This window comes from Danio rerio, chromosome 9 (assembly GCF_049306965.1).
Source record: "Danio rerio strain Tuebingen ecotype United States chromosome 9, GRCz12tu, whole genome shotgun sequence".
Taxonomy (NCBI): Eukaryota; Metazoa; Chordata; class Actinopteri; order Cypriniformes; family Danionidae; genus Danio; species Danio rerio.
The window spans coordinates 41,332,117-41,345,000 of record NC_133184.1 but is presented as its reverse complement, the minus strand read 5'-3'; the positions used below and the strand labels follow the sequence as shown (position 1 = coordinate 41,345,000).

Genomic DNA, 12,884 nt, shown 5'->3' with positions numbered 1-12,884 from the left:
GTTTTGTTTTGTTTTTCTTTGAGCAAGACACAAACGGTACAGCTTGTAAGCATATGTGCTTCATTTTAGCATCTTCTGTGGCCCTTGGCAAGAAATATAGGCCATCAATGAGTGTCAAGTTTGCTGTGACGTTTACACTGTTTAATTGACATTTATTTAGATAGTAGCAAATATATAAAGAAAACACTTTTTAGCACCTAAAGATTAGCGTGACCTTAAGTTCATTATTATTATTATTATTATATATCATTATTTGAGAATGTTTTTCCTATTTTTCATGCTTTTGATCTTGCTGGACCTTTTTTTAAGCTGTAGAATATGGTATAGCAAGGAACCTTCCCTTAACAAGATTATACCCCACAATTCACCTGTAATCTCACAATGAAGCCCCGAAGGTGTAATAAACATTTATTATGACTAAGCTTCTTTCATAACATCTCCCTTACTCTAATGCATGTGAAGGATTATTGAAAACAGTCAGGTCTTACACATGACTTGAACATATTTCCGTTTCTTTTTTCCCACAAATTCTTTTTTTTTTTTTTTCAGTATTAGAAATACATTGTGGTTTTTCTTCTCTGATAATTTGGCTATGTGCTTGTCTTGATTACAAATAAAGTCATTAGAGCTTTGAGGTCTTTATAAACATCCTCAAAAATCAAATACTCTTCTTAAAGTGCATTTAATCTGATTAAAATGTTTTAAAAAAATAAACAGTACATTTGAAGAGTGTGGCTGACAGTTCACTAGCAAATTAAGTAACTCTCTAATCATTTGCTAAATATGTTGTAAACCTGCATGGCTTTAGCTAACAAAACACGAAGGACATTTGTTCCAAATATCCTTTTTAAAAAGTTTTAAACATTTTATCTTTTGGAAATATTGATCATCAAACACAATGTGAATGTTTTGAATCTAGTAGTTGAAAAAAAAGAAGAGATTCATGAGCAAATTATAAATTTAGTTTTTCATTATCCCCTATTGTTTTTTGTCAGCATAATTATTTTACTGTTTTTTTATTTGCAAATAATGGAGACTGCAATGAGATTTAATTAAATAATACATTTAATTTAATTAAATATTTAATTTACTATCAAATAAAATAAATTTTGGACATCAGATCACTTGGGACAATTTTTTGCCATTGATATGACCAAGGAAAATTGTCCCAGTTGACCTGAATTCACCCCTAATATAAACAAACAAACAAACAAACAAACAAACAAATAAAAAAAATAAATAAACCCATGTCCTAATTGTGATGGAAAGAGTACTGGAAGATCATACTTAAGTAAAAGTACAATAACTTGCCTAAAATGTAATGCAAGTAGATTAAAAGTATCTGTAGTAACAATTACTCAAAGTATGAGTCAAAAGTACTTAAGAGTAGTGAGTGTTACCCTGTAAAAGTTGATACATTTACTCTATATGTAATTTGTGGATGTGTGTAAACGTAACATTCAGTAGTGCATTTAGTTATTGCCCAGCAGGCACGTCATAAGACATTCATACTAGGTTAAACTTAGGTTGTGATGTCAGGTGACCAAAATTGATTGTCTAGCCAGCGTCTAAGGACAATGTTATTTTGTTGTCCAATAACCACGTTAAAAGACATCGATATTTGGTTAATTTTACGATGTGTTAGAAAATGACCAAATCCAACGTCGAGATAACATCTTAAACCAGCGTCATATTAATAATATTGGTTTATTCATCAGGTATGACACCCAAAGCACAACATCTGATAGGCATCATATTGGTAATGTGGGTGTTTAAGGCCATTTCCGGCATTCTAGTAAACATCCGTTATTCTCTCATCAGTAACATGCATCTAAACAGTCTCTGGGTCATTGCGTAAGACTATTTTGGACATCTTCCTGATACACTTTTAAAGCTTCTAAACAGTTTGCTGCAATTATATATCGCCCATGTTTTGAGGTAGTTCATTATGAGGCGATTTACCTTCAATGTGTGATTTGATTGGACAAGAGCCACAGGTCTGATTTTTCTAATTCACATAGAAAAGAAAAACAAAGTAGTGACTGCAGGTTGAAGGAAAGTACTAGAGTAAAAGTGCCGATATTGCTCTGAAAATGCATTCAAGGGAAAGTAAACATACACAATTTGGAAACTATTTAGCACATTACAATTCCCGAGATGAACTACTCAATTAATGTGAGTATTTGCAATTTGTTACTTTACACCACTACCTAATTCTCTCACAATCCTACTTTTAAACGAAATTGCTTTGATGATCATTTGAGCCAGTTTAAAAAGCTACTTAATTATGAATTAAACTGATGCGAAGTCATAGCACTTGACATATTCAAATATTCATTCATTCATTTTTTTTTTTGGGGTTTATACATATACTATATATATGTATATACATATACGCATACACTACGGCCAAATTTGTTAATTCACCTAAACTGCATGTCTTTGGACTGTGGGGAAACCGAAGCAAATACTAGACCCAGCCGGGCTCGAACCAATGACATTCTTGCTGTGAGGCGATTGTGCTACCGAGTGTGCCACCATGACGCCCGCAGCATAAATATATATATATATATTTTTGTGTGTGTGTGTGTGTGTGTGTTTGTGTGTGTGCACGCACCTTGTGTTCCCACCGTTGTAGGCACTTAATACTCACAAGTACTTCAGTAACGCATATAAATACCAGCTAATTGTGACCTTGCGGGGACACTTTTTCAAAATGTTTTGTGCCCAAGAGCAAACTACTTATAAATCACAGATTGAAGCCTTTTGAAAATGTAAAACTGCAGATTGTCTTCTATGAGGATTGGGTTTAGGGGTAGGGTTGGGAAATAAAAATCATTTCATCTATATGGGAAGTCCCCATAAAGATAGGTGTACATGTGCATGTGTTCATTCATTTTCTTTTTGGCTTAGTCCCTTTATAAATCTGGGGTCGCCACAGTGAAATGAACCGCCAACTTATCCAGCATATGTTTTATGCAGCGGATGCCCTTCCAGCTGCAACCCATCTCTGGGAAGTTGTTTCACACTCATACACTACGGACAATTTAGCCTACCCAATTCACCTGTACCGCATGTCTTTGGTCTGTGGGGAAAACCAAAGCACCCGGAGCAAACCAACACAAACGCAGGGAGAACATACAAGCTCCACACAGAAATGCCAACTGACCCGGCCAAGGCTCGAACCAGTAACCTTTTTGCTGTGAGGCGACAGCACTACCTACTGCACCATTGTGTCACCATGTGCGTGTGTTTCAAGCAAAATCATATCAAGAATACTGTTTACGATTGAGCAATAGATGACAAAAGTTTATTTGTGGGTCAAATTTGACTTTAAAATCAAGACACGCAGATGTGGCCTAGGAAATGGAAATTCTCCCCTCATTCTGTATGTGAGTCTGATAATAAGCACATGATGAATACGTCTCTGCTAAGTTAAGAAAGTAGCATAACATTCATTACTCTAACAGCTGTAGCTGAATATCAAATATAATAGGAAGATGCGTAGCCGCGTTGTCACTTAGTCTAATCATATGGTGCTTCAATGCATGTGCTGACTCTTTCGGTTTCCTGGCGGGCACAGAGCGGGTGGCGTGGGATAGATGTGGATGTTTTGACAGTGGTTCATTGAGGCGTGAGAGGGAGGGTTCGACTCTTGGCTCAAAGGCAATGCCAGCTGATTCAACAGATGGCAAATGTCTTTGATTGGTGCAAGGTGTTTGATGAGCAGAAATGGCTCTGTTTAATTTCTTGTCAAGTTGTCCGTCTGGGGCCGGAGCCTCCTTGTCTCTCTTAGTGGAGCTTCAGGCCTGATTGAATTGCATTGCTGGATGATCTGAAGCGCCTAACAGTTCCTGCATCTGTTGTTTGCAGCATCAGAATGTAATGTTTGTGTTTTGTTTTCTTCTTTTTGCAGTATGCACTGGCACAGAAAATAAACTGAGCACTCTGTCAGATCTGGACCAGCAGTATCGGACCCTTCGTAAATACTATGAGAACTGTGAGGTGGTGATGGGGAATCTGGAGATCACCAGCATTGATCGCAGCCGTGACCTGTCTTTTCTTAGGGTAAGTGCTTTGTTTGAGCTTTTTAAAGGTTCTATGGATGTCTCAGCGTTTGTATTTATTTTGCATTTTTTTATTTTTGTATATTGGTGTCTATGAGGCGTTCTTTTTATTTTTCTCGATTTACCGGAGTCATTTTAGCATCTCTTTGTTTGATTGTGATTGGAGAAATTAAGCTTTTTGAAATTGTGAGTCAAATTAAATGGTTGCTTTACCATATTATTCTTTATTTGGAATCATCACATTGTGTTGATCTCTTTTAGACAGTTAAAAAATAAAACAAATACATATAATCGAATCCGATTTTTTTGTAGCCATTTGGACTTTTGACAATCCATATTAGCAGGATGCATATTTTTGTATGCAAGCCTATTATGCAGTTGACCACAAAAAATGGTGTTAATTTACTAAGTGATATCACCAACTACAGTATTTGCCAGCTATGAATAATACTTTTTATATGTGTATGTGGTTCTGAAGGGGATGAATAATATTTTTTTGGTTATGATACATTCTTGTGTAAAAAAAAATCTGACAAAACAGGCATGAAAGCCCCCCCTTTTTAAGCTTTTTGCAAATGTTTTATTTAATGTGTCATCTATGAATTAAATAACAGAATCAAATGTAATGGAATCTTTGTTTGTTGTTTTTAGTAACTGACAGGATATTTTAAATTAATTACATTTATTTATTCATTTTATTTATTTATTTTTTTATTTTAGTTTTCTGTAATTCTTTGTCCCTTTATTAATCTAGGGTCGCCACAGTGGAATGAACCACCAACTTATTAGCATATGTTTTACGCAGCGGATGCCCTGGACACATCCATACACACTCATTCACACACATACACACTATGGACAATTTAGCCTACCCAATTTACCTGTACCGCATGTCTTTGGACTTGTGGGGGGAAAGAGAACATGCAAACTCCACACAGAAACGCCAACTGACCCAGCCAAGGCTCGAACCAGCAACCTTCTTGCTGTGAGGCGAACATGCTTCCCGCTGCACCACCGTGCAGCCCCCATTGAAAACCAATTAAATGTATTTATTTATTTATTTTATTTTTTTTTTTTTTATTATTTAATTGAGCATTTTAGTAATTGACTTATAGTCAATTTTTATTTTATCTAAGCAGGTAATTAAGAAACTCTCAAATCAGATTTCTTTCACTCCACACAAAGACTTAGAAGACATATTTCCCATTATAGTGCATTTTTTTTGTTCTGGCCAAATATTTGACCAAACAGGCGTAAAACCCATTTTATAAACCATTTTAATTATTTTATATTATTATTTTTAATTTAATTTAATTTAATTTAATTTAATTTAATTTAATTTAATTTTATTTTATTTTATTTTATTTTATTTTATTTTATTTCTAAGCAGGTAAAAAAGAAACTATCAAATCAGATCTACTCAGAAAAGCAGACATGGCAGACATAGTAGGAGTAGCATACTATACAGTATAGTTGTTTACTAAAGGACATATTTGGTCAATAGGGTCAACTAATGATATACATTTTACACTTCTGTGGTATTTGTTCATGCTATAGTCATTCTTTGGAGCCATGAAAAAGAAACCCCTGCAATTCAGACAGGAGATATTCTTTTGACTTGTAAGTGCTTTGAAGTGAATGATTTGCTGACTAAAAAGATTCAAGAATAAGCCACCACGAGTGAAGAAAAAAGGAGTGTGATGGGAGTCTGACCTCCCTTCTCACCTTCCTCCATCACAATAGTCTCTTCTTCCACATTTCAGCCCGTGCCATGATGAGGATAATGGCTTGTCAGAGAAAGGTCAGGGATCTTTTCTTCAAGTACAACACGGGTGTAAATATTGTCCATCTAATGTGTGTTAAGACGTGACTGCTGAGCCTTTCTGGACATCCTTGTAAAAAGATTGCCTGCTAGTTACTTACTATCCCTTGCCTAGCCTGAGACTAACTAACATTGATTTTATTTGATTCAATGGTAAATGTTGGTGAATTTAAATGAAGTGTGTTGAAGCTGAGATATGCGGTATAGGGCCTTAAATGTAATTTATGATTTAGATTATGTTTGAGTAATAAACATTTAAATGCCGTAACATGTGCAGTTGAAATCAGAATTATTATACCCACTTTGAATTTGTTTTATTTTTTTAATATTATTTTATTTTTTTATTTCCCAAATGGTGTTTAACAGAGCAAGAAAATTTTCACAATATGCCCGATCATTTTTTTTTTAAAATTTGTTTTATTTTGGCTAGAAGAAATGCAGTTTAATTTTTTTAAAACCCATTTTACGGTCAAAATTATTAGCCCTCTTTAAAATTGTTAAACTTTTTTTTTCGAAGGTCTACAGAACAAACCATTGTTGAACAATAACTTGCCTAGTTAACCTAATTAACCTAGTTAACCCTTTAAATGTCATTTTAAGCTGTATATAAGTGCATTGAAAAAAAGCAGTAAAATATTATGTACTGTCATCATTGCAAATATAAAATAAATCAGTTATTAGAATTGTTAAAAATTCTAGAGTTGTTAAAAATATATGTGAAATGTGTTGAAAAAAAAAATCTTCTCTCCGTTAAACAGAAATTGGGGAAAAAAATAAAAAGGGGGCTAAATATTCAGGGGGGCTAATAATTCTGACTTCAACTGTATGAACTGTGTTGTTCAGATATTTAGAGTATGTTGTCAAAATCATTTAGAATGCATATAGAACCTTATAATTCCAAGACGACAATATTTAGTTTTGAACTAAAGAAAAAACTCATGCAGGTTTGAAATAGTGGGTGGTGGGTAAATTGTCAGCTATCCCTGATGGATCTAGTTAAGCAAAATCTGTTTATTCTCCTTGATTCAAAATATGTTTTTTTTTACTCAATTAGTTATTCATGAACATTTTAAAGTTATTATTATTATTATTATTAAGCCTTTATACAGAATATGTTGACTCACAATCCTAATATTAATGACTTTTCTGTTTCTTTATATTCAAATCCACTTTGTTCATTTAATTCACAGCATTAAATCTGCTTCTGTAAGTGAATCTTTTATATCAGTTTTGTAAAATGCATTACAAAGATCAGTCAGTTTTATTTTAGGTCCCACTTAAGTAGTGTGTAAAAAAATAGTGACACAATTGGGCAGTTTATTCTGCTGTGATGACCAATGAAAAAACAGGAACTAAGCCCAAGGAAACGGAATTGTTCACAATTCGTTTTATGAACTGGTTTGATTGGTCTATTAAAAAAGGCTCAAAAGATTCAACAGAATGAACTTTTGCATGAACTGAACCTTGTTATCAATCTAATATCAATCGAATACCAGTATGAATGATATATTCACTAAGGTAGCAGTATTCAATTAATGACTGAATTGTCCTTTGAGTTAAGTACTTTCAGAAAATTTAAAACCAATTGAAATGATTCTTGAATGATTCTATTAATTTGACTTATTTGATTTTCTGGCCCCTTACTGACATAATGATTCATGCTTACATTGTTACACAATGATTTATTTTCTTGAACTTTATGTACATGGATACTATAGATTAAAAAGATAAGTGTTTTGAGGGTTGATAAACACAAATTATGATCTGAATCATTGTTATCAAGACAAATAAAAGTCGCTGGGCTTTAACAGAGAGGACCTTAGTGTATTTCTCTAATCACATTCTGAGTCAGGTGGCAGCCCTGCAGGTCCATTGTTTTGTTTTTTTTTCCTTAGAGGAGTATGAGTGATAATTATTTCACCAGAAAAACACACACAACACCACCCTATGGGTTAGAAAGTCTGTGCAAGTGCGCACAACAACCATTGGCTTCCCGCTGAGGATATTGGCCAATGCAATCACTGATATCAAAGTAAGAGCGCTAATAAAGTCATATTATTGCTCAGACTCAGTGGAATAATGGTTATAGAGAATTATTATGTACTTAAATATCTATCCCACTTCATGTTTATTTCGCCGCACCATAGGGGATCATATACCACCATAAAAAAACACTCATGGGAGGATGCTTTAACATTTAGACTGCCATCTTTATAGGCCAATGAGGTCTTGGTGTATCTAGAGGCCTTCGTTGCGCAGGTTAATTGAACTTTTTAATTGAGAACAACAGCAGGGGCAAAGGGCGGAGTCACATGTGTATTTTTGGTAGATTTTATCATATCTTAAAGCATTAATATCACGCTCCCTCAGGGTCTTCATGTCACTTGGGGAAAACTTCACCTTGAAAAGACAAGGAGGAGGAGAAGAGGAATCTTTTCAGCAGTTGACTAGCCGTCTCTTGGGTGATTGAAACTGATGCTTTCTTTTTAAAGATAGCTGGAGATTGATGGCCACTTCCAAAACAGCCAGAATAGCTTTAGTGGTAAACAGAGTTCATCTTCTCGTGCCTTCAGGGCTGATGAATTAAACCCACCATGTGATGAATAACAGTAATTTTACGCCCCTCGTGAAATTTCGGTATTTCTCTTTTAAAAGGTTGCGTTGCATCTCAGAGATAAATATTTATCTGCGTGATCGTTCAGTCCACATGGACAGTTGCTTTCCATTATGCACATGCACATTTTCAATTTGTGCTGAATTTAAACACTGGATGTTTGCATAAACTTTTGGAATTTCCATAAGGTTTTTGCTCTTGGCTTGAGTGGAATCTTGAGGCCATGAAAACACTTTATTTTTGGCTAAACAGATGCTATATTTTTAGCATTTAGGAAGACTTTTCTACACTATGTCAGAATAAGTTGTTTAACGTGCCATTCTCTTTTGCTCAAAACAAAAACACCAATTGACACCCTCTTGTAGATTGTATTTTCCGGCCTCCATCCGCATATAATGCGTTATATGCTTAGTTCTGAATTTAATGAGCTGACATGGAGTTAATAACCGGTTATCATTTCCGAGAGGAAAGCGTAAATATTTCCACAAGGCAGCATGTCATTAGGCTGAAGATTAGATACTGCAGAGTGCCTAGAGTGCGAGGTCTGATTGGAAATATTACTACATACAGCGTTGCCATGGAAGCCTGACATGGACCAGAACTGTTCTTCTTTTTTAATTTCAAGTCTCTATTTCTCATTGACTATTTATTCTCTCTCTCAATATATTTTTCCTCCTTTTCCTCGTTTTGTCGATTCTAGTTAGTCAAAGTGCATTTTCAAAAAAAAGCAGTGTGTATAGAATAGCTGAACTGAAGTAAGTTATCTTTTGGCACGATTGCACTGCCGTGACTTTGCTGAAGGGTGAAAGACCTTCAACAATCAATGACATTTCGCAGATTTTCAGAGTAAGTAATGTAGAAGCATTGGAAACATTGTAATATAATTAATTTGCAAAGGTTCACAGACAGCTGAACTACATATTAAAGAGATAATTCACCCTGAAATGAAAACATCCTTACTATTTACTCACTCTGATTTTTAGCTTTTTCTTCTTCTTTTGAACACAAAATAATATATTTTGAAGAAAACTAAAAACCTGTAATCATTGACCTCCAATGTAGGAAAAAAAAAGTCAATGGCTACAGGTATTCAGCTTTCTTCAAAATATACAATCACACCAGTGTGATCAGCCGGTGTAATTAGCACTAGAGCCACATCATCAACTGCTAAAATTCAAATCCTACGGTACACGTTGAGGCTCAAAAAAGAGGTACACAGTGCCTGTCATAAATCAAAATTTATTTGTGCTTTCAAACCAATAAACTTTGTTAAAAAAAAAAATATGACTACAAGCAAAACAGACCATTTAAGGTTTGTAAAATACCCACAGATGTCTATGGAGGCGACAATAATTTTATCTAATTTTTCAATATAACTGGACGATGTGCTGTTCATGTTCGAAACACATTGTTTGTTATTAGAATAGTTTTCTCTAATCCTCTCCTAGATGAACAGTTGCTTACCCTTATGTATTTGGCAGAAAAGTATGACAAAACGTGATGTAAATCCAACAGCTTGCAATCAAAAGTTAACAAGACGTATTAATGTTACTTATTAAATTACGCATTAATTGTATTTCATTAGTGTCTACCCCTACCTCAGACCTAAACCCAACCCTCACATTAATGTAAAAACATTATTTGTTGTACGGTGTCACAAAAATTATGTTATATTAACGTGAGTATCCTTTGCTGTATCCCGTTTAGTATCCCGTCACTGCACTGCAGGACATGGTGATGTCTAGGTGGGATACAACTGAATATTATGATCTTTATTAAGCTGTTTTAAAGACAAATATATGTTTTATCCAATATTTGAGAATTTTTGTATCAGAAATATCACAATATAAGTAGAACATTTATCAATTTTTACAGAAAAAAAGCAAATAGAAACAAAATATGATATATACATAGATTATTGGGGCTGGTGGGTCACACAATAAACTTAAGAATGCAATGGATTCTAAGCAACGGTCACAAAAAAAAAAACAAAAACAAAAAACTGTTGTACCCCTGTTGTGCCGTTTTTTGAGTAATGTGGAGTATAATGTAGATGTTTATGAATGTAAAACATCTGCAAAGTTTCAAAGAATAAAGTGTATTACATTCTTAAAGATGGTCAGTCAAGGGGAGTAACATACATTTTTGGGTGAAACACACAATATCAACAATATTCACAATAAAGTGAGTTTTATTTACAAATATAGTGAAAATAAGCGCAAAAAATATGTATATAGAAAGAACAATAAATCTTTACAAACATTTATTAAAAATTACAGACAACAATTGTGACACAAAATGTTTGTACAGATAGATGGGAGTGTTGGAGAGATGAGACACAGGCGGCATCCAAACAATAGAAATAAATAAAACAAAACAATCTATTCTATACTGGCCTAACCTCTACCCTAACTATCCATATATATAAATAATAAATAAGAAAGAAAGAAAGAAAGAAAGAAAGAAAGAAAGAAAGAAAGAAAGAAAGAAAGAAAGAAAGAAAGAAAGAAAGAAAGAAAGAAAGAAAGAAAGAAAGAAATAATGAAAGAAAAGAAAATCTTCACGTCTCTGACCTAACCTACACAGCAGGTGAAGCACGCCCCTTACCTAGTGTGTCTAACAAAAGTGATGTTCAAAGCCCACGTGTGCACTATGTATGTCGCGTGACATTCTTACCTGTCCCGCTCTCAAACCTCAGATGTGCGTAACACTGATGGTAGACAAATGGAGAATAGACAAATAAAAGTGGACATATACCAAACTGTAACCCAAACAGAAAATGGATAGCAAATTCACTGACACACAACACAACACAGTAATTCAAGTGTCCCGGGCTTCGCAAGTAGTGTCCTGACACCACTTTTATACCATGGTGGCAGAGGCTGTATTGGAGACCGTGTGATGACGTCAGAGGGGCACATGGCAACAGCTGGCCAGAGTGAGCCAATAGGAGCCACTGTATGAATGGAACCGGGAGAAGAGAGTGAGTGAAAGAGAAACTAGCAAAAAATAAATGATCACACAACACAAGAACTTAACAAAGTGAGTGAAAAATAATGTTAGGGACTCCAAAAATAAGAACTGACTTAAAACAGCTTGTTTTGGGTTGTTACTGATTACCATCAGTCTTGCCATTTCAGAAAAAACACATGTGAAATCCTCGGATTTAATATGATCAAATGAGTTTAAATGAGATTGCATATGTTTCATGTTGAAAAATGTTCCAAAAACATTGATTCACATGTGTGTTCCACATATTTTACATGTGATTTTAACATCTGGCGTTTAGTCTTCAAATCAGACCCTCAAAACCAAGTTCATTTAAAATAGCATAATCATTAAGTCATTTTCCATTGACATGGTCCCTTATTTATTAAGGGTCACACAGTGGAATGAACTGCATAAAATAGCATAATAAGGATATTGATAAAGGTCAGTAATAGACGTTATGCAATTGGTAGTTTTGTTAGCTAGGGAAATGAATGCAAGCATATCAATGAAGTGCTATTAGAGCTTTTGAATTAGCATACAAAGATAAAGTGGGCTACAATGCATCTTACATAAGCAACTTCTAAATAAAACAATGGCGGAGGGAAGGAAACTCAATGTCCTCCGTTGTTTTTACAGCCTGAGGCATCTCTAAGCTCGGATGGGCCGAAGGTTGCTGCTGTCAGAAACATTCACCTCCACTTCATAAAAACTTTCTTATTTGTTTGCTGACTCTTAATATCGATTCAAATAAAACTCACCTTGGAATATAGCGAACATTTGAGGACAGTTTTCCTGGCAAATACTGTCTAAGCAGCCGTTGTTGCGTGGGATGCGAATACTCCATTTAACCCTGAGAAGATGCAGCTCATTCTTATGAAGATGAGATACAATTTACTCTCATAGACTTTAAGAGGATACAAATTTGAAAAGTATCTTCACCGGCTTTTAACTTTTTGTTTATCTAAAGCCTAAAATAAAATTGTCTACTGCTTACATAAGTGATAGCATCTAATAAATCGAAAGCCTTTTTTCCTGCTTTAAATTCAGTGGTTGATTATAATTTGTTGGATATTTGTTTTTTATTGTTTATAGCTTGGTAAATAAGGCAAGTTTGCTCTAAATATAAAATGTTGATGAGGAACTGTTAAATGAAATCGAGTTACACTGTAAAAAAAAAAAAAAAAAAGAAAAGAAATCTGTAAATTAGCAGTTTTCTGTATTTTGTGACTCATGTTTTATTTTACCCATTTATTTATGCTTTTGATTTGCATTATATGACCTTGATCTTCTTTCCAACAGCTTTTAACCTTGAAAATTTGAAAAAGTGTCATTTATTATCATGTTTAAAGGTGCTGTATGTAAGTTTTTGACTCTTCTAAAGCATAAATAT

At 34.3% G+C, this 12,884-nt stretch overlaps 1 protein-coding gene across 19 annotated transcripts in view; it reads left to right on the top strand.

Annotated features, from left to right (window-relative positions):
• The window catches only part of erbb4b (erb-b2 receptor tyrosine kinase 4b), a 656,299-nt gene that overhangs the window by 316,769 nt on the left and 326,646 nt on the right, over positions 1-12,884 (top strand). For all 19 annotated transcript variants that reach the window (XR_012385565.1, XR_012385564.1, XR_012385563.1 and 16 more), the window contains one exon: positions 3,917-4,068. Coding sequence is in view for 16 of the 19 variants with exons in the window: in XM_073912979.1 (XP_073769080.1) it covers positions 3,917-4,068 (152 nt within the window). In the remaining 3 variants the exon portion in view is untranslated. The remainder of the gene's footprint in view (positions 1-3,916; positions 4,069-12,884) is intronic.